The sequence below is a fragment of the Protopterus annectens genome, chromosome 11.part0, assembly GCF_019279795.1.
Source record: "Protopterus annectens isolate FY-2018-M chromosome 11.part0, PAN1.0, whole genome shotgun sequence".
Taxonomy (NCBI): domain Eukaryota; kingdom Metazoa; phylum Chordata; order Ceratodontiformes; family Protopteridae; genus Protopterus; species Protopterus annectens.
This window is the reverse complement of record NC_056745.1, coordinates 244,671,021-244,694,465: the sequence shown is the minus strand read 5'-3', so window position 1 is coordinate 244,694,465 and position 23,445 is coordinate 244,671,021. Positions and strand designations below refer to the sequence as shown.

Below are 23,445 nucleotides of genomic sequence, written 5' to 3'. Positions count from 1 at the left end.
CAGATTACGTAATACCAATCTGTTTGCATGATTTCTAAACAATTCTTGCTCATATTCCTTATCAGGTCCTGGTGTATTACAATAATACAGAGTACAGTGCAACAAATGCTGTTTATCAATGTCAAGGGAGGGGAACTTGCTGATGGCTATGTTCATCAACTCTTCGGTCACCGCCCCTGGACCAGTCATTACCAAGTCCTGGCTGTACCAATAAAACATTTCACCCTCCGATTGTACTGCAAAGGTATCAATTTGTCGCTGTGCTTCCATACCCTGCATAGTCAGAACTACTGCTCTACCAAATAACTGCATAAGGTCTCTGCCCAAGAGGTTTACTGGGCATTTTGCAGATACAACAATTTTGCTTTTCTGAGTCAATCCTGAAACAGGATCAGTTATCACAATATTATGGGAGAGGGGCTCCCGATACAGCTGTCCATTAGCTGCTTTCACTAATATGTAATCAGGTGACTCCGAATTCTCTGGCAGTTTGGAGGGATGTACCAGGGTCCGTGATGCCCCCGAGTCACACAAGAATCTGACTTCCCTCCCTTCTACCAGGAGTGTAACTTCTGGTTTTGGTCTGCCAAATAGAGCTCTAAGCTCAATAAAGCCAAATCCAATATTTCATTTTCTTCACTATCCGTGACTTCTTGCACTTCCTCTATTTCTTCTGTCACATTCTCTACTCCCTCTATCACATATTCATTTGTCCTTCCTCCGCTATCCCCTTCTAGTGATTCCTGACTATCATATAGTCAGTCCTCACCCTCCTTATCCTCCGTGGTTGCCTTCTTGTTTTTCTTGCAATCCCTTACCAAGTGTCCTTTCTTACCGCATTTAAAACATTCACCCCTTTTTTTCGCCCTTCAAAGTCCTCTGATCGTTGATCAGATTGTTTGTTTCCCTGGGCATTTCTCTTGCCCTTTTTCCCGGACTGTACTACATATACTTCTGCTCCGTCTTCTACAGAAAATACTTGGGCTTTCTTTTTCTTTTTGCTATTAAAATGCCTTTCGGCATGTATAGCATATTCAAGCAATGACTGTAACCTGCTTGTACGATGATCTACTATATGTTTTGTAATAAAACTGCTTATAGGTGCAATACTACCTTTCAAAAATGCATTCTTTAACTGCTGCTCATATGGGGAATCATGTGTCTGATCTTCAGGAACCTGCATTCCACAATGGTTATTAAAACATTCTAATAGTCTGGCATAATATCGGTCAACAGTTTCACCTTCCTGTTGGATGCATTGGTTAATGCAAGTCCAGTCTGCCCTAGGCTTCCATTTCTCAGAGATTCGGTCTGTAAGACCTTTCACTCTGTTGTCTAACTCTGCGCTGCTATGTGGGAGGGGCCTGAGCGCAATATCACGGGGATTCTAGTCGCCACTAATCATGTGCCAATCTGGTCCCACAATTTGTCTGACTACTTTTTCTACCTCTTCTCCATTTAAATTATAACTCAGCCTCATTCCTTGCAAATCTTCTAAGAACTTTCTAAAATTAACTTTTGGATGGGGAATTCCCACAGTGGCTTTCCGGATGTCTTCCGGAGTCCAGGGTCTATACACTAGAATAGTGGGGTCCTGACCTTCTTGTCCTGCCTGAGGATTATAGATATAGATTAGATTAGATTAGTACTAGGCTAACTGCCCCCTAGCGAGCCATTTTAAGCCTAGCTAATTATCCCCTGTGAGATTCAAACCCTGTACCTTGTGTTTGTAAGGCAAACACCTTAACCATTAGGCACTTCTATAAGTGGGAATATTTCTTCTTCACTCATATATCGTGAATTTCTACCCATATGATGTAACTCAATGTCCCCTTTTGAGTTTCCTGCCCATGTTCGAGACCTGGTCTCGACGGGATCTCTTACAAACGGTTTCGCTTTTGTAGTGTCTCTACTCACAGTGATAGCAGGATATTGCAGGGGTGGACTAATTTGTTCACTTGCCTCATATTCTAGTAAGGGAGGCGGAGGGGCTGATGCTATTACTAAGTTATTGTCCTCCTTATCTAAAAACATTGCTTTTGAATTATTACTCTTTTGTTCCCTTTGGTTTACTTCCTCAATCCACCTGTGTGCCTGAGGAATTCCTAATTGACGTTGCTTCTTTACCCGACCTCTAGAATCGGTTTTAAGCTGTTTGACAAGTTTGACAAGTGAGGATTTTTCTAGTTTACCGTCAAATTCATACTTATTAACCCATTTTGAGTAGTATTTAATATTATCAGCACGCTGTGACTGCATGTATTTCGCGTCTTCGGTTAACGGCAGATTTGGGACCTTTTTGTAGAATTATTACCCATTTTTGTTCTACCCTTTTAATCATTACGTAGCACCTTATTTTTAACGTGGTACCACGGATGTTTTTATAGTCTCTTCAGAATGACTGCCTACCTGCTCTGTTTCCCTGATCTATGACAAGACAGTAATCTTTATGTCCCTGACTTATAAATAAAGTCTTAACAGAACAAATACAAATCTAGTCCCTGATCTAAAACAGAAAAAGAAGGTAGATTCACCTTACCTGAGCCTTCGTGATTGATCATCTGGTTCGAGTAAACCCGTCCTTCAGTCGCAGATCAGAAAGTGGCTGGCCTCTTTTGTATGACAATTCAGTCAGAGGACTTTTCAAATAAGAAGAACCAATGTGGTTTCTCCCCTGTAAAGTTTCAAGCCACCTGGCCTGTCTGATCCGAGGCGAAGTGAAGGTTTCCGGTCCGAAGGACCAATCTGTCAAAGGAAAAAACTTCAAAGACCAATACAAGTAAGGTTCAGTTAAGGCACTTTAATTTACTTGCAGCAAGGAGACAAAAACATGCAAATACAAGGATTTGTCTAACTACTAACAGGAAGTATGTTCATTCTTATACTATTTTACAAGACATGGCCTTCTAAGCTGACGTAATCAAACACAACTTTTAGCATTGTTCTACAGCAGATGTTACTTCAGATTTTCTGCTGACATGACTAGATTTGTGAGAAACTTTTCAGAAAAACAACCTGGCCTTGGTGACTATTAATCCATTTACAAGCATCTATTGTACAGTGTTACTTTTCAAGGTACTTTTCTAATACAGATACAAGCAAATGCTGATTGCAGTTCATATTTTCAAGCAGGCTACTAATTATCTGTAACTTCTACAGCTGTGTATTTTCTCATGGCACAGCGGAACTTCTTGTCTAAGTTTCATACAAGTAGTATTGTTCTATTCATTATTTTCCTAACGCAAGCAGAAATCACCTGCTTCTCAGTAAATTTCCAAGGCACAAGCAAGATTTTAGCTAACAGTACAAGGTCAGAAAGCAACTGCAGTTTGTACAGATTTATGCAGTATGAAATAGAATAAATGTGTTAGCTCTTTTCAAGCTTCTAAATGCACTAAGCATATTGCTAATACACACATTAATACATATTTTTCTAACAGCAGACTTTAGGGAGAAAGGAGGGATTAGTCCTCAGAGCAACCCTGTCCTTATGAAAAACCAAGTAAGGAGGACGAACACATAGCGCCTGAAGTTCAGTGACGCGTCTGGCTGAAGTAATAGCTACCAGAAAGAGCGTCTTCCAAGATAGGAACTTGATAGAGCAAGAAGCTGCTGGTTCAAAAGGGGGCAGAATTAAGGAGATTAGGACTAAATTAAGGTCCCAAGGTGGAGGGGGATCTCTCACTGGAGACCTAAGAAGAGTCGCCCCGCTCAAGAAAGCTTTGCATAGCTTATGAGACATATTTATTTATTTTTATTTTTATTTTATATTTGTTGACCGGGCTAGTCTAGCTGGATACATATCCATTTTCAGTAGAGGCCCGGGGAGAAAAGCTCCAAGTATGAGAAGATTACTCCATACAATAGTTAGAATAAAAAAAAAAAAGCTTAAAATACATTATAAAGCAAAAAATGTTTGTAAAGAGAGTACAAGTAATTTGTGTGATCAAAGTTACAGAGTCATGGTATAGGTTTAAGCAGTAATCAAGCCATGAATTTTCTGGTACAATCAGCACAAGTTTATACAATATTTGAAAAAAAAAACAAATTGACATTCATTTAGTCAAAGAGGGAGAAAGAGAGTTGGCTGGAAAATATAAATAGTAGTAAAGAGTTAGCTTGTAATGATTAAAAGTGTGGTGGGGCAGTAGTCCAGGAGGCAGGGGAAAAGGGGAAGTGAAAGGAGGATAAGTAATGTTTAGTCAGGCATTGAGCAGGGACAAAGCCAATGTATTTTTAGGTGATCTTTGAGGTGTTTCTTAAAGAGTGGAGTAGATGAGAGAGAGGTTAGTGTTTTAGCAAGGTTGTTCCAGATTCTGCCCACGACATTGATAAAGAGTGAGTCACCAGCTTTGTTGTTGGATTTATTGTTGGCAATTAGTAACTTGCTAGCTGAGCGTAGTGTTGTAAGATTTTTATATGGGGAGATCAGGTTAGAGAGGATAGGAGTATTAGTAGGGTGGTACACAATTTTTTGTGTGATCACAAGTTGATTGTATTGTAGTTGGTTTTGTAGTTCTAACCATTTGAGTTGTTTGAGGTTGAGACAGTGGTGGGTTCTATAGGGAGAGCCAGTGACAAATCTGACTATATTATTATAGCTAGTTTCAAGCTTGGTAAGATTGTGCTTAGATAGATTGGTATAAATGGCAGAAGCATAGAATAGGGTAGAAGTAAGACGAGCCTGGGCAATGGTGGTTCTAGCCAGTTGTGTAAGGAAGGGTTTGATTCTATACAGAGAGCCTAATGTTAGAGTTCGGAAAACCAACATGAAAATTAGAAATGGCCGCCATTTGTACCCTGATCGTAGAAGCAGTGGACCTGGAATGAAACAGCAGAGCTAGGAACTCAAAGATTTCGTGGACTGGGGCTGAGAAGGGATCCACATTACTAGTCTCTGCACAACAAGAAAAATGTTTCCATTTGCTAGCATAAGTTTTCCTCTTTGTAGACTTGTGAGAGGACACAATAATGTCTTGGACTGCTGGGGAAATGCTGGGAAGCCTGGCTGAGGTTGAAAGTGGAGCAACCAAGCTGTGAGCTGGAGGGTTTTTAGGGACTGATGCAACCCGCCTGATTGATGAACCAGGAGGTCTGGAATTGGGTCCAGAGTCCAGGGTTGACTGAGAAGGTAACGGTGCAGGAACGGAAACCATATCTGTCGAGGTCAGTAGGGAGCAATGAGGATCATTTTGCAACCCAATGATATTGCTTTCTGTATAAGTTTGGGTATCAGAGGGAATGGAGGAAAGGCATAAAGAAGTCCCTGGGGCCAATCATGGACTAGAGTGTCTCTGGGTGTGTGACCCGGAAGTGGGAGCAGGGAGAAGTAGTTGCTGCATTTGCCTTTGAAGGGGGTGGCAAAGAGATCGCAGTAAGGCTGTCCCCATTTGCGAAAAACAAGATTCGCCATATCCCAATTCAGAGATCACTCATGAGGCATTAGAATAGCTCTGTTGAGCCTGTCTGCTATGATGTTGGATCTCCCAGGGATGTGCGTTGCGATCAGAAAATGTTGGGAGGAAATCGCCCACTGCCAAAGCCTGAGTGCTTCTCGACATGGGGGTAGGACCTGGTTACGCCCTGCTTGTTGATGTACCACACCACTGACATGCTGTCTGTTTGGATAGCAATGGTCCCAGGAGGAAGAGAGCCTTGAAGGGCTTGCAACGCCAGGAGCACGGCTCTCATTTCCAGGACACGCATATGCAGATGGTACTCGTGAGGTTGTCATGTGCCTTGGACTGTCCTGCCCAGATAATGCCCCCTCCCACTCTATCAGGGAGGCGTCTGTCGTCACTGTGGCTACCAGAGGGGGTTGTATGAAAAGTCTTCCCTGAGTAACTAGTGGGGAGACCATCCACCAAGAAAGATGCCTTTTGCATATGTCCGTGATCATGATCTCATGTGTCATGGGTAGCTCTTGGAAAGACCACTGCGTGAACAGAAGCCACTAAAGAATCCTCATATGAAAGTGCACCAGTGGGATTAGGAGAATGGCTGCTGCCATGGAGCCCAGAGTTTGAAGGCTGTACCTGACTTGGATCCTTTTGCTCTGCATCAGAACCTGTACCTGTTTATGAATTGCAGACACTCTTTCTGGTGGTAGCCTTGGAAACATATCCCTTGGGTCTATGTCTGCTCCTATATAAGTGATAGATTGACAGGGCAACAAGGCAGATTTTTCAAAATTTATTGTGATGCCGAGCTGTGAGCAGATTGAGACTGTGTAGTCCTGTGCTTGTATGAGTTGATGCCTGGTGGTAGCAGTAAGGAGCCAGTCGTCTAGATACAGAAACACCTGGAATCCTTGATGCCTCAGGTGAGCCCTGACCACTGCCATACATTTGGTGAACACCCTGGGGGCTGAGGTGAGACCAAAGGGCAGAGCTCTGAACTGATAATGACTGGCCCCCAGCCAGAAGCAAAGATATCTTCTGGAGCACCTGTCCGTCTTTATATGGTAGTACGCATCCTGAAGATCTATAGAGCACATCCAATTGTCCTGACCCAGAAAGGGTAGAATTGACTGCAGCGTGACCATCCGAAACTTCGTTCTTTGTACAGACCTGTTTAGTCTGCTGAGATCCAGAATCGGTCTCCAGTCCCCTGTCTTTTTTGGTACTAAAAAGAACCTTGAGTAAGTTCCGGATCTGTGCTGGTCTGCAGGGACTTCCTGGATGGCTCTTTTTTCTAGCAGTTTTGAAACTTCTATTACTGCTTGCTCCCTCAGATTGGGTAGAACATATGGGAGGGTCTTCCTTGACTACAAGGGGGGGTTGAAGGGAGGAGATTTAGTAACCTCCGGATATAATGGACTGTACCCATCTGTCTTGTGTTAAACTCCGCCAGGCTTTTGGGTACAGCGAAAGTCTTCCCCCGACTGCCTCCAGAGATGTGCAGCTGGGCAATCCTTCAGGGATGCTGAAAGAGCTTATCAGAGAAGGATTCTCTGCTGCCCAGGTCCTGCGGACCCCCTCTGCCATGAGAGCGGCGTCTATTATTATTGTTTCCCCCTCTGCCTCTGGAGGAAAAATCACTATGTGTGTCAGGCAAGGCGCCCTGATATTTACGGAACCACATCTTACCACTCTTCTGACCTTTGGGGTAGGGTCTAGAGGGAGTGGAAAAACGGACTCCCATGGCAGAGAGAGTCTTGCCTTCTTGCTCACACCTAGTCAAAGTGTCTTTCACCTGTGGTCCAAAAAGTAAGGAACCATCAAAGGGAGTGTTGGTGAAGGATGCTCGAAAGGGTTCCGCAAAATTACACAGCCGCATCCAGGCATGCCTCCTAAGGGCCACCCCAGTACCAGCGGCTCTACTCGCCCCATCGGCTGCATAGGAAATGAGCCTCATGGAGGAGTTAACAACAGAATTAAGTGTCGCTAGCTGGGAAGCCACCTTAGCTTGCACTCCCTCAGCTGTTGGATCTTGGAGGGTATCTCCGAGCTCTTTAAGGTGATCCCTTTGAAAGCGAGTAAAATAACATAAGTAGTTCAGTGACCTCATAGAGAAGGTCGCTGAAGCAAATATTTGTTTCCCATATCTGTCCATCATCCTAGACTCCTTGTTAGGGGGATGGACAGACGAAGAGGTCTCCGCTAACTCTTTTTTTTTGTGGCTGCTGCTACCACCATAGCATCAGCAGGGACACCTTTCATAAGGAACTGTTTATCCTGGGGTGCTGTAATAAATTTACCAGGTCTCCTCGGAGTTGGTTCCATTGTATCCAGAGCTGACCAAGCCTTTCGAGCCACCACAGTCATAAGTGGATCAAAGGCGGAGACACCCAGGAGGTGGAAGGTCAGGAACCGAAGGCATCCAGAAATACAGACTCATCCTCAGAAGGGGCTAGGGGATTCCAGTTCCCCTCTGCTTGAGCATCTCAAGGATGTCCGAAAAAGAGACATCCTCAGAGGGGTATCTCGGGGACCCTTCCGATTCATCTAAGTCTGTATCAGAAGTGACAGACTCAGGGGAGCCAATGTGCTTCCTCTTGCAATTGTTCTTCCAAGGGGGTTCCTCAGAGAGATCAGGGGAGGCCTTGGAAGAAGAGGAAACACCCAATGGGGTGTCCTGGAGCATCGGTTCCCTACGCTCAGGGCCTGGATGAGGAGCAGAGGTTGGCACAGGCACTACAGGGGACGGAGCCGGTGGGGCTGATAGTGGAGCTGACTTAGTGGCCAGCACACTCCGCATGACATCGAAGGCATCCCTGCCATGATGCAGAGAAAGCTCCGGTTCTGAAAAAATAGGAATCTTTCTCCGCACTGAGGGAGATGGCTCCAAGGCCAATGTAGGAGCCGAGCTCACCTGCGCCGAAGCTCCGAGAGGGAGAACGGAGTCAGACAAGGGTCCGATGCCACTCGGAGCTGAGGAGGGAGCCCCGGCGCCCAGATTTCTCGATGGACGGCACCACCAAGGGAATCGGAGCTGACATCGGAACTGAAGGAGATAGTGTTATCGGAGCCGACGGTTCCACTACTCGAACCCCAATGAACTCCGGCTTCGAACTCATTGGAGTCAGAGGAGGAACATCAAGAGAAGTGGACGGAGCGGATACCTGTTGAGGAGGGCTGGACAACAACTTGGCTAGTGCCTGCGACTTCAGCAACCTACTGACCACTCTCTCCACATCGTGGTCTGAAAGCCTAGAGGACCGAGAGGAGTGAGAGGATCGGTGACTGCACTTGCTCTGGAGTAAGGGAGACCATGGAGCCAAATGCACTGATTCAAGTGAGGGGGACCTTATCCTTTTGTGGCTCCGTGAAGGCTCCGATGGAGCCGACGGGGAGATTGTCTTGTCGGTGCCAGCCGGAAACCGACGTGGAAGGTAAACCCTGAACCGAAGATGGCTCCGAACTTGGAGCCGACGGCTTAGTGGGTTTAGGGGATTTCACAGGTTGTGAGCTCTTGGCTGGTGAATCCTGGGGTTTTAAAAGGCCCCTAAGAATAAGCTTATTCTTAAGCTCCTGCAGGACTCTTGGACTAAAGGCATGGCAGATAGAACAAGAGTCCTGCAGGTGCACAGCACCTAAACAATAGACGCAAGAAGTGTGCCCATCTGTCAGAGACATTTTCTGACAGCATGAGTCACACTTCCTGAACCCATAAACCTTGGATTCCTTTGACATCCTTGATTTTTTTTTTTTTTTTTTTTTTTTTTTTTTTAGAGAATAGCAAAGCCTCTAACTTAAACGGCTAACCTATAAGAGAAAGGTAGAAGGAAAAGCCTCTAACTTAAACGGCTATCCTGACAAGAAAAAGTAGGGGGGAGGGGTGGGGGAGAACTCTCTAAGTTAAACAAGCTCTACAAGGAAACAAGAGGGATACTATGAGCTAAACAACTAACTATCATAAAACAAGACTATCGTTAAAAATAAAATACTAGAAGGGTTGAATTCTAGTGAAGAAAGTTATACAAAAAACTTTATATGAGCCTGAGCCAGAAAAATGACACCTTGCAGCTGAAGCAGCAAATGAGATCTGGGTAGCTATCGCTACGCATTATGGGATAAGGGGTAGCCTCGAGCCAGTAAACAGCTCTCGAGCTATTGAAGATTGCCAAGTTGGAGCTGAGGATTGGCTCCGATCCCCAACCAGCAAGAATGAAGACGAGATAGACAACTTAACATCAACCCTTTCTGTTGCCTAAGCTGTTGTGCCACAAGTCTGTGACTCTGTAGTTATTCTAAAAAAATAGTTGCTTAATAGCAGTCTTTTTATACTCATGTATATTATCCCCATACTCCCTTATTTTCTCTTTAGCAATCTTAAATTGTTGTTTGAGATTTCCCTTATTCTGTAATACTTCAATCTTTGTCAGCCCTTCTAAATAATTCTTGTTACTTCTTAACCATATATCTTCTTCCTTTATTTCAACCCTATTTTTAAACTCTTCTTTCATTGTATTCACTAGCTATGACTTCTAAAGTAATTTCTATCTTCCCTAATAACTCCCAAATAATTTCCACTACCCATTCCTTAAATTTCTATCTTTTTAACAGGTAGGTGGGGAAGCGCCAGTATCTCACCTTTACTTTATTACCCTGCATTTTTATCTTAGTAATTATTGGTGCATGATCTGAAATCTTTATTGGATGCCTGTCAAAGTTCTCGATTAAATGCACATGCTCCTGTGAAATATAATTTCTGTCTAGTCAAGCCTAGCTATTGTACCTTGGGGCATAATATGTAAATTCGCTCAGAGTTCCTACTACTGAATTCATGTCTCCCATACCAAATATTTTCCCCTCTAGGCCCCTAGATATATATCTTCATTGTTGCAAATCAAATTCCAGTCCCCACCTATAAGTATGATTTCCTGCTAAAAGCTGATCATTTCTCCCATTTTTAAGCTCCATAATAGTAGTTTTAGGTACAAGTGAATACATGCCAGTATAATTCTCATTCATTGCCAGTAGCTCTTTACTACTACAAATCTGCCATTATCTTTTTTCATCTTATATCTCTACATCTCCTCTAACAATTAAAATAAGTACTCCTCTTTTCCTTTGTCCCTGTCATTCTGTTGAATATCCATCTTTTTTGTCTGCTGTACCGGTGAGACCATTCATATTCCAAGATAATGTGGAAAGTGTTGCCATATAATAAGATAAAAGCGGGCCAGTGGTGGTAATGGATGAAGAAGGGTATCGATATTCCATAAATCATATGCTTAGTGATAATAGATATTATAGAATCATTAGTTATAAAGAGGTCAACATGCTTAAGCAAAGAATTCATGGTATGTTAATTGATATGGTCAAGAGCCATATTATAACTGATGAGTTATATAAGTTTTTGGAAATAGAATATCCTATGATACCAGCCATACAAGGCCTCCCCCAAGATCCATAAAAATGGGGTCAATCCCCCAATGAGACCAACTGTCTCAGGTAGGGATTGGTGCACTGAACCCTTCTCCATTTATGTAGAAAAATTACTTCAACCAATTTTAGAGTTGAAGTCTGTTGTTTTGAGAGATACGAAACAATTTCTACTTGACCTCAACAGTTTTGTTAGTATTTCACACCTGGATCCTGATGCATTTTTTGTGAAAGTAGATGTACAGTCCTTGTTTACTGCTATTCCGAATGAATTTGGTGTTATTTCCATCTAGCAATATTTAACCAGGCACAGTGAGTATGATGAAAGACAAATAGATTTAATTTGCCTGTTCTTAGAAGTTGTCTTAGAAAATAATATTTTTCACGTTGAGCAGGTGATGTATTTGCAGCATGATGGCATGGCTATGGGCACCTCATGTGCCAATAGCTACACCAACATCTTTTTAGCCCACTGGGAAGAGGATTAATTGTTTTTGATGGATGGCTATAAGCAGTACATCCCTTTTTATCGTTGTTTTGTTGACAATGTTTTTTCATTTGGAAGGGGTATTTAAACAGTTTAGAAACATTTGTTGAAGAAATGAATAATATGAATGAGTATCTATGGTTTACGATGACCTTGTCCCTAAACAGAATTGAATATCTTGATGTATCTGTAGAAAGATTAGGAAGTGGTCTCATTAACACTGGGGTCTTTAGGAAGAAGTGTCATAGGAACACTTTGCTTCATAGACGAAGCATGCACCCCCACTACAGTTTTGAGAACATAGTTAAAGGGCAAGGAATGCGAGCATCTTGCCTGAATGCATCAGAACCAGGATATGAAAGTGAATTAATAGATCTAAAAGAAAGGTTTATGAAGAGTGGTTACAACAATGAGGAAGTTAATGAAGGGCTATGTGGCCAAGACTCATTCAGACAGGGGAAGAGTCAAGCCCTACTTCTCTCATCCCACTCAAAATAATGTAAGTGACGTTACGGTTTCCTTATCCCCTGAGACTAGGATACCTATGCATTTTACAACAGACAATAAGGTAGTATATGACATCATTAATAAATATTGGGGGGTACTTAATACCAACCCTGACATTAAAGAGATTGTGGGTGATGGACCAAATTCAGGTTAAAAAATAAACCTAACTTGAAAAGAATTTTATGTCAACCCACTGATAGATATGGCTTTGAGAAAGAATGTGCTTTAGGCACCCACCCATGTGGACAACGCAATTTTTGTGGAGACATTGATTCTAGTGGCAGATCTGTGCACCCCGATACAGGGCAAACATTTAAGTTCCCTATTATAGCTGATTGTAAAACTGCAAATGTTGTATGTTTGACTGTCTGTGACTCCTGCAGATCATTTTATGTAGGCAAGATGAATAGGGAGTTCAGAAACAGAATAAGGGAACATCTTTATGCAATAAGAATACAGTTGCTTACTAATGCATTAGCGAAAAATGTTTCTATCATGGAGGATGAACATCACTTTAGATTCATGGTTATATATGTTATATGACCTACTGCCCGTGAGGGTGATATAAGGAATGGTAGTGAAAAAAGAGAAATTAACTGTATTGTAAGGATTAGAGCCGATCGAGGTAGTGGCCTCAATGAAAGAGCCTCATTGAGACCTGTTTTGAAATCCAGGAGGCTAGTTGTTAGTTGGACTAGCCTGTTAGGCTCCTCTGTATTTTTATATATATTATATCTTTTTTCAGCTCCTATAGTTAGATCAGTGCTGTTTTGCTTTAGAATGCATGTCAGTTATTATACGAATATCCATCATCAGACTGAAATGATTTTAGTGCATTTATGTTCTTTAGGTGTTTATGTTTTAGTCCTTATAAATAGAATAGTGTTATATGCTTTTTATATATTTTTTAATATGTGCTAGACTTTATTATTTATTACTGGATTGCTGAGACCCATGTGAAATTATGTATCGTAGATGTATATGTTTTATGACTTACATTCAGAGTTCAATTTGGTTTAATTATAGATGCTTTTTTGATGTTTCTACTACATTGTCTATTGATTTTGTCATATATATGAACAGTATAACTTTAAGGCTTAAATTGGTTGATTGACTAGTTTTATTGGTTAGTAGGTTTTATAAATATGAGTGTTTAAGTTCTGGCGATTTTAATGGTCTGATGAAGCGAACAGTGAAAGCGCTTACCAAGTGTACACAATAAATAAGACTATATTTATTCAGAGTGAGTACTGGCATATATGTTTGTATATGGTTGCCTCTGCTGCTTAATTTGGTGTGGTTTATGCTATTTACTTTATGAAGCAGTGAGGCATTTATCTTGTGGAGTGCTGCTTATTTTGTTTTATCTATATAAACACACAAAAGTATGTACAATTTTAAATAATGAAGTTTAACCCTCCCAATAGGAAAAACTGTCTGAAATAGACAGTTGCAACCACAGGCTTTAATTGACCTAAAATACAGTTTATCCATGCTAAGACACATTATTGCCTGTGCTTCTACTTACACTAATTGTTGCCTGTTATTTTTTTATCTTTATCCCCCTTCCAATGTAAAAAACAACTTGAATGTTCACAAAACATTAACTTTCAGCTTTGAAGAAACCAGTTTTCTGGCTTGTTATTGCCCTATTCTCAGCTTGTCTCCTTGGAGATATAAGAGAAAAAAATGTAGTCCTCAGCTGCAGGCTTCTAAAGATAAGATGAAACATTTAATGTTACAACTAAAACTTTTCATTATATTTGGTGTTGTCTTATTTACTTGTTTCCACTTAAAACCTGTTTTTAGATTAAGCCAAGAGTCTTATCCCAGATATTCACCTTTTTCGTTCCTCTTCCCTCAGTGTCCTTCCACAGTTTAATGACATTAAGTGAGGCAAATGCCTTTCAGTTACCCAAGTTTAACAAAGCCCAAAATTGCCCACTTTTTCCACTTTTGATACAGCTGTATTTCACAAATTCAATTGATGCTTTGCATTCTCACATTTATTTACTAATTTCCATAATGTTGGTCTTCTTTCTGTTCATCTCCATTTCCCAAATCCAGAGTCCAGTTCAATTCCAAGGAACTCCTGATTCTTCTAGTCAACTACTGTGCTTTTCTCTGTCCCTCAAGCATTTTTCTATGGAAGAGTGGAACATTGTTTCACTGGCAAAGTCTCTATATGTGCTTTATTATTAAAAGAATGAGAAGCAGACTCCCCTTCTGCTTGATGGCTCACTTTTGTTGGACAAACATTTGTATTTCATTCTGAGCCTTTTCCACTTAAAAATAATTTTGATCATCCAGGAAAAAAAATATTCTGGAGACTTTCCCTGACTGCTGGAGTAAATGTGTTTCTCTTCTGGCTGGCATACAGTGAATAATCATTTCCCACAAACACTCTACTGTCTCCAATTTTTAATACTTTGTCCTTTTGCCAGTTTTGTCAGGATCAACTCTTTGTGCTGATAGGTTTTCATCTTTACTAATACAGGTCTTGGCTGCTTTCTGATGGCCAGGTTTGGAGCATACACACAGTGTCCCCTTTTAATTAATAATTCCTGCTGTTGAATACCAGTCCAGTTGCTTATTTGTGCCTTCATAAAATTAATAGTCTGTTCCTTTTAGTTTCTCTGGCACAGCAGAAGAATCTCTTTTTGTAAGAATTTACAGTTTGTTCAAGGCAAAGTGGGAAAGGTCTAAGAACTGTTAGACAAGGAAATTCAAAAGGGCAGAATAGCTGGTTGATCCTTTATAGTCACTCCATGTTGTACTGCTTAGAATTTTCCCACTGGACTGGGTGATAAAGTAGACAAAAAAGTGAATTTTGCTTTATCACCTCACATTTCTGGAAGGGTTGGCCATGAATGATTGCATCAGCAAGAGTGAGACTAAAGTATAACATTCTTCCCTAAACCATGGGACATAGATAATACAAAAGTTTTAAGACCCTTGGCTCACTAAGCAGGATATCAAATTGACCTTTCACTTGCTCTCAATTCAGGAGCAAGATTGGCCATTCCTTAGCATGCACATTGGCGATTGTTTTATTTTTTATATGGCCATACACATGGGTTGTGCCCTGGCATGCATCACTTTTGAAAACTGAGCACAGTTTTACTTTGGTGCTGGCAAAAGAGAGCGCCCATGTAGAAGACAGTACATTAGCTGGTTATTTTTGATCATGGGGAATGGGAGCAAGTGACATGGCAAAACCTGGCTAGGCTGGCACAGATGTGCCAGAAATTGAGCATTCAAATGGAGCATGCTAAACTGGATGGTGCAGTCAGATCTTTGGACTGTCTGGATCTATTACTGGATGCAGGAGCCTCCTAATTATGACTGCTGCAAGCCAAATTTAATTCACTTTATGGTACCACATACAGAGTTTCTGTCAGCTAAGAAACCCGATTTAGGACAGTGATGTAGCATTTGGGGCTCCTTAATTTCACAAACAGGGCACTTACTCAGAGAAGAGTGGTCATTAGATTCCTAGACAATTTGTTATCTAGAATATGTCAGATGCAGATTACGGTTAGGGTGCTGAATCGGTGAAATCACATTTTTGTTTCTGGACAATTTTTCTTTTTCAATTTTCAAGAGATGTCCTTCTGGTAAAATATTTGGGTAGTGTCAGATGCTTTGCAGTCATTTACAGATGCAGTCGAGGGACATGGTATTGGAGCTTATTTCAAGGGGTGGCAGTTTTTCAGTGCATTGGTCAACCTCATGAACCACAGAGGAAAGGGTCAACACTTTCTTGGATTTCGTGCTGGAAAATCAGAAAGTTGTGGGGTTCAGTTCCCACACCAGGCGGCTGGATTAATTTTCAATACTGACACTTCAGTTCAACATGGGGGGGGTGTGTTCCTAATTGCAGTGTACTTTGGATAAGAGGCTAAACTATGACCCCATCTGCCCGAGTTAGTGGCACCTTAGATAGATGATAAGATCCCATGGCACTTATACAAATGAGTAGGGGGAAATTCCCTGGTGCCTTGGCCAAATTTTCCCCTAGTTAGCATGAATACCACAGGTCTTCACTGAAAATTGGCTACTGGCCTAGTGGGACTAACCTGGTCAACAACTAAATAAATAAATAAATGCATTTCCTTTACTTAAAATGAAAGGCAATAAGTAAAAAAAAATCTACTTTTACTAGTTTACAGCATGTGTATCAAGCTGATTTTATTTAGCAAAACAAATTTAATGAAAAATACAGTGAACATATCACACCCTTAATATTACCTGTACCATAGTCCATCTGTTTATTTGTTTTGGCTGAGGGGGAAGCTTTAGAACATCAAAATTATATACTCCACCAAGTGGCTTGAACTGACATAAGTCAACTGTGTCTAAATCCAAAACCTCTTCTTCTGGTTCTTTCAGCAACAGAACTGGTGTAGATTGAACTAAAAGAAAAGGCAACAGGCAAAAAATTCATAATTTGTTGAAGGCACAGAGTAAAAAAATGAAAGTAAGATCTTTAGTTTAGGGTAATTTTGTCATTTCTACAAAATGGATAGGCACCAACATATAAGCTGCTTGATTTTTAAATTATTTATTTATACCCAGCCCAGGAGACTATACAGCGTTTTTTCAGTACTGTGAGAAAATGTAATCATATTACCAGGCCATCCATATCCTCATTCTGTATCAACTGTATCCCCTTGTACTTGCATTTTTTTACAACAGATCTAACATAACTCTCCTTCTCTTTTTTTTGAATCACATACTAAGTTCATTCAATCTTTCATTCCTCGCATATGTGTGTGCACAACTGCTAAGCAAAATCAGCTTAATTTATATTCTATATACCAATAACTGTGGAGCTACATGAGCAGCAAAGTGTTCATTTCATTTTCTGACTACTCATTTTGTCTAATTCAGCCACAGGGAAGCCAGAACATATCTAGGCACTTAGTAGGCATGAAGCAGGAAATTAATCCCAGACAAGATGCCATTCTGTCTTGGGCTACAGAGACAGACTCACTTACGCAAGCACACTTATGGGAAAACTGGATTGCCAATTCACTACATATCATGTCATGTCTGGGGAGACTTGATTACCCAGCAAAATCTTACAAAGGGAGGGTATGCAAACTCTACAATGAAGGTACTCCAGCCAAGAAATGAACCGAAGAACCGATAGCTGCTAGACATCAATACTAAATACTGTATCACTTTGAAAAATGATTTTTACTATACCTCATTCTTTTCAGTGCTACATATTTAACTGAATGCTATGGGCATTTACTTTTTTATTTATATTTAATATCTCTTTTCTCTTATTGTCTCAAGGTTAGCATATTTAATTTTTACTATCTCATTTGCATGCACCTTATACTCTAGTATATATATGTTTTTCTTCTAACCAGACCACTATGCTGCGGTGGTACGGCGGTAGCATTGTTACCTCACAGCAAGAGGTTCTCCCGTTTGATTCTCGGCTTGGCTTGGGAGTGCCTTCTGTGCGGAGTCTGCATGTCCTCCCCGCGGTTGGGTAGCGTTCGAAAGACATGTGTGCATAAATGGGCGAGCCTTCATTGAAGGCTGGGCGTCGAGCTGGCACCTCGGCATTTCGTAAAAAAAGTCTACTGCTAATCATTAGCGGACCGGAGTTCCGCTGTGGCGACCCCTTACTGGGAAAAGCCGAAAGACAAACAAGAACAACTAGCCATAATATTTGCAAAATTGCTTTGCCTTATCACTGTTTCATTTTTTTTCTTCTATATCTATTTTGTACTGTATTATGTGACAGTAATGTCAGGAAATCTGTAACTCTTCTCTCTGAGACTCCACTGAAAATGGACTTACGATCTTTGTTATGTTAGAAATTAGATATTCCTGGTGAACAAAGGTAAATAATGTGTATGTATGTCTTTAAGTATAATATTTTACATATACATACATACACACACACATATATATATATATATATATATATTTATAGATATATATATATATATATATATATATATATACACACACAAACACACATACAGAGAAAGAGAGAAACTGGGGGAGGGGAGGTTCTCAAAAGAACTGTGTCTAAATGGTGTACAAAGTATATCAATAGGACAAGTATTGAACAAATATTTTTTTTCTATGTGTTTTGGTTGAAAACACTGTTTAACTGCAGTGTGTAAATAGACAAGTTGTTTAAGCACTTGATAGAATCTTCAGAGTTGTATGCTATATTACTCAGTTATCTAATTAACAACACTTGATTTGAGGTGTTTAAAAGAGAGGAATGCAGTCCTAGGAAATCAAAGAAGTGGGTGTCTTGTGGGCGGAGGCTGTGTGACTGGAATATTGTTTTCTGTGTAGTATGCCACAGTAAAACGAGTCTCTGTGGATTATACCTGAGAAGACCTGGGTATCTTCTTTCAAAACAGGCATCCAAAGGAGCTTAAGGAGAAGTGCTATTGGACTATTATTGCAAAGTGACTGTTGCCTTACGTTGTGGGGGTCCTGGACTCTAATGCAAAAGAAAGGTACTATAAACTAGGCAGTCTGTTTTCTTTTGTCATCAGTTCAGGAAACCATTTATTTTGTTGTAGTCATTTAAGTTACAAAACATCTGCACTACTACTGCTGTCTCCTTTATTTGTTTAATAAAACTGCATACATTTTATAAACTCTTGGACTTTGATTAATTGCTACATATATTAAATATGTATATGTACATGTATATCTATGTGTGTGTGTGTGTGTGTGTGTGTGTGTGTGTGTGTGTGTATCTGTACATGGATCTTTTACAAGCTCAGAATTCTAAAATCGTGAAACTTAAATAACCGAGACGACAATCCCAAATACTTGGAACACTGAAAGTTTGAAACACTGATGGTTATAAAATCAAAAACTAGCAAATGAATTATTACTAAATTCTTTATAAATACACACACATCCCTTTAAATGTTTGTATTACATACCTATTTAAACATGACGGACATTACGTATTATGTTCCAGGCACTATCGGCAATGTTTACTCAACAATAGTATCAGGAAAAAGGCAAACAAGTGTTCGTAATTGACTGATGTATTTATCACTGGAGAATAGTGTATAACTTAAGAAATACTGGGCTTGTAAATATAAATATAAGGTTGTTCATCTTCTCCTAAAAATGGAAACTATTGCTTTAGCATACTTAGTCTGAATGGTGTTGCAGAACAAGTCTAACTACAGTACGAATGAATTTTGAAAATGTAGCGTATGTTTATTACATGTCAATTTATGGAAGTTTAATTCACATTCCACTGTACAGAAATTGTATTAAATAAATGAAGAAGAAACTTTTCCATTAAGAAGATATATATACATTTACTTTGCTTAAAATACTGCACTCGTGGGGGACATATATGTAACATCTGTAAATTCAATTTTGATGTTATGAACGTCGGTGTTTTCAGTTTTATAAGCATTCGGGATTGTTGTCTTGGTAATTTAAATTTCACAATTTTAAAATTTCAAGTTGTACAGTAGATACACACACACACACACACACACACACACACACACACACACACACACACACACACACACACACACACACACACACACACACATCTAAAACAATGAATTAACCCTAAACAGCTGAAATTGTAAATGCTAACATGCTACTATACATGCACTGAGCAATAACCTTGGAACATGCAAAATTAAACAAAAAAAGGCAAACAAAAACATTGTTTTTTGCAGAGGGTCAAAGCCTCCCTGCTCACCACACCTCCTGCTAATTTTATATCATTGCTGACTGACTTCAGAGTTGTTCACTGTTATTTTTGCTTCACTGTATACTTTTTCAGATCTCTGCTGAAGGTGTTGTTTTTCCCCTACCTATTCCTGTCTTGTTGTTTAAATTTGGAGGCTTTTGCAGTTGCCCGCCACCACTGTAGATTTGATCTGGGACACTCCCCCCAGTCCCATCTCTTTACCTCATTGTACATAACAGACTCCTTCTGCACTTGTTTTTAGTCATTTTTAATTTAATTGCATTTTTTTAAACTGTTGGGTCTAACATTGCTAGGTACTCAAATGTGCTAGCTTGCACTGCATTTGAATTGTTTTTACTGCTGTTTTATCTACTTTTCTGTATAAAAAAAAAAATCTAAGTCTGTTTCCTATCTTTCTTGTAACTAGTGTAGTCCAGAATCAGATTTGCCGTATCCAGCGCTGTATGTAAGCTTCTGAGCCCTCCAAGCTTTCTGTGCTGGAGGGAAGCCTTCTAGCTTATCAGTGGGAGTGGTAAGCAATAGGTAACCTATCTACCACATAAGGAGTGGTTCTAGCCCAGAAATTGTAGTTATTGGCCATTTGGGCAGTTTTTCCATCTCTCTCAACTTTCTGATTTAAAAGCCCGCATTTGCACTTGTTTCCCCTCTTTCCTGTAACTAGTTTAGTCCAGATACATACTCTTAGTTTTAGCACTTGAATTTGCTTATTCGTGATCAGCACTTGTTCAGAAATTATTGTAAGCACTAAATAACCTACTAATTACTACAGCACCCAACCTTCCTCATTACCTAGAGGAAAACAGTTTTGAGACTTACTTTCCTCACTTGCTTAGAGAAAAACAGCTCTTGTACTCACTTTCCTCACTTATCTAGAGGAAAATAGTTTTTTATTCAGGCATGTCCAAGGGTCAGCTCCCAGTGTTCTCTCCTGTCTATCTGATGAATCTGGGCATCTTGGGGCAATGCAGAAATTGTCTCATGTACACAGACAACCCTCTCCTCCTACCACGCAACACTACAATCTGTGAGAGATGTACTTATCTAGCCAAACTGGAGGTAAAGCTCTCTCCAACCAAGACTGAACTTGACAGTCAAGAGGAGAAGGTAAACGCTTGCACCACACCACACTCATCACATAGTCTCACTAAATCTATACCACCAAAATCCACACATAGAAACATAAAAACATTTGCGGAGGCTCTCAATAATAATCTGCTCAAGCAACAGAGACATCCAAAGCAGAAATGCAAACAACCTCCACCCCCCAACACAACCCAAATGACACACAGCCCGCAGACTCAGTGTGCCACTCAACCACAGCCAATAAAGCAAAACAACGTACACAACACACTAGTCATAGGTGACTCTATAGTCAGGCACACTGATGTCCCACTCACCAGGTTAAACAAGAAAAAGGTTACTGTCAGCTGCCTGTCGGGTGCCAGGATCCGCCACATAACCCACGCACTCAGGTCACTCCACAACAAGTACAAATATGACTCTGCCATTGTCCATGTTGGTGTGAACGACCTGAGACATACCTCCCTGGACTACATAAAAAGAGACATGGAAGAGCTCTCCGATCTTGTAGCACAGGCAGGTATGATCCTAGCCCTGAGTAGCATTCTGCCATCACTCAGAATGATATCGCAGTACAAGAACAAAATGAATGACTTCACCAATTGGCTAAGCTTCTGGTGTCATTCTAAACGGATCCAGTATCTGTCTGCCTGGGATGACATGGTCGACAGACCATGATGCTTTGCCAGAGATGGCCTGCACCTGCCATCCCTGGGATTCTGGATACTGGCTAAGGTTCTAGCCGCCCCATAGTGCCTTTTTTAGGCAAGGTTCAAATGGCAAATTCACCACCATAACAGAAACAGGTAAGCAAAAACTGAGGGTGATGCTACTCAATGCTAGAAGTCTAAATCTCAAAATGCACTCACTTGAGGCACTCCTTAAAATGGAGAACATAGATATCTGTGCAGTGACTGAGACCTGGTTCAAGGCTCCAAAGAGCACCCCTGCACTACAAGGCTGTAACTCATACCACACTTTTCGGCCATGTAACCTGGACCGGAACACCAAAAGCAGAGGTGTGCCCATATTCATTAAGGATATCCACACCTCCAGGCTAGTTGCTCAGCATAATGCAGCCGAGATTATCCAAGTGCAACTAACTCTGGGAAAAACTGCAATCCAAATTGTAGCTTGCTACGGATCCCCCACCATGCCCCAGGATTCCCACTCCTCTTTTCTTGATGTACTGGAAAATATTAGGGGTCAACCAAACACCCTAATAATGGGCGATTTCAACTACCCCACCATTAACTGGGAAAGCTACTCATGTACCAACTCCTTCGCTCAACGCTTTCTGGAATTCAAAAACTCCAATGCCCTAGATCAACTTATCCACACCCTCACCAGGGGCAACAATATCCTAGATCTTAGTCATTACCAACATGAGTGACTGGTGTTCCACTCCTGAAGTCAACACCTCATTGGTCTGATCCGACCATAAGCTAATTACCCTAGATATCCACATCCTGCCCCCACCCCCCATTAAGGAAACCATGGTAAAAAAATTTCTCCTAAGCCATCTTCATGCTTCTTAAGACAGAAGTGGTGAACTTCATGACACCCATGTAGATGGACAATACAGTTACGACTACTGAATCCTACACAACTGCACTTTATAAGCACTTACACGAGTGCATGGATTGTGCTATCCCAAACAGAACCAAGATGCTATCCTCCAAAAAAAGGAAGCCAGTCTGGTGGTCCACTGCCATACACTAACTGTACAACAGAAGGAAGAACCTGTTGCAAAAGAGAGCAAAATCTCATGAGTGGAGGAGCTCCCTGGTCAGCCTCAGTAAGAAGCTGCGATCCCTGATAAAATCCTCCAAAGCTAGTTATGAAAACAAAATCGCCACTGATTCTAAAGACAGCCACAAAGCATTCTATAGCTATGTCAAGAATCTCAATGGCAACACTCAGATCTGCTCTGAGTTACAGCACAAGGGCACTAAATATACAGACCCAACTGATATTGTCAACATCCTGGCAGACAGATTCAGTGCTAACTTTACCCCCCACTCACCCCCTCAAGAGCCCATCTCTATACCGGAAGAATGCAAAGTTCCTGTAATCACGGCTGCACAGGTACAAAACACACTCTCCAAAGCCAAGAACACAGCATCCATGGGACTAGACAACATTCCAGGCTGCATTCTACACGAACTACAGAATGAATTGGCACCCCACCTAAGTACCATGTTCAATCATAGTCTCACCTCAGGCTTTGTGCCCGCTGAATGGTGCACAGCAACAGTTATCCCACTCCACAAGGGGGGAGCCACCACGGACCCTGGGAACTACCGTCCCATTAGCCTGACGAGCCTGGTCTGCAAGGCCATGGAACGTATCATCATGAAACTGATAAAGACATTGGTAATCTCCAAACTCTGGACCTCACCCAGTTCGGGTTTGTAAAAGGCAGATCATGTCTCCTAAACCTGATAGACTTCTTTGAAGCAGTCACCAAAGCCGTAGACGAGGGTAAGGTAGTTTACACAGCCTATCTTGATCTTTCCAATGCTTTCGACACCATCCTCCATTCTGGAATTATAGATAAACTCACTAAACTAGGTATAAATGCCTATGTCACAAGATGGATTACCAATTGGTTCAGTGACAGAACCCACACTGTGAAAGTAGCAGACTCCAAATCCGACTTCAGACCAGTGACAAGTGGAGTACCACAGGGTTCAGTCCTGGATCCTCTCCTGTTTTGTATCTGCTTCTCTGAAGTACAGGCTAACACAGAAAGTCTTTGGTGAATGAAGTTCACAGATGACTGCAAACAAGGAGCCATA

General features: G+C 41.0%; 1 protein-coding gene across 2 annotated transcripts in view; it reads right to left on the bottom strand.

The window, feature by feature from the left end:
* DNAI7 (dynein axonemal intermediate chain 7) overlaps positions 1-23,445 on the bottom strand; it is a 1,345,687-nt gene that overhangs the window by 342,994 nt on the left and 979,248 nt on the right. For both annotated transcript variants that reach the window (XM_044087675.1, XM_044087676.1), the window contains exon 10: positions 16,075-16,238. In XM_044087675.1, the coding sequence (XP_043943610.1) occupies positions 16,075-16,238 (164 nt within the window). The remainder of the gene's footprint in view (positions 1-16,074; positions 16,239-23,445) is intronic.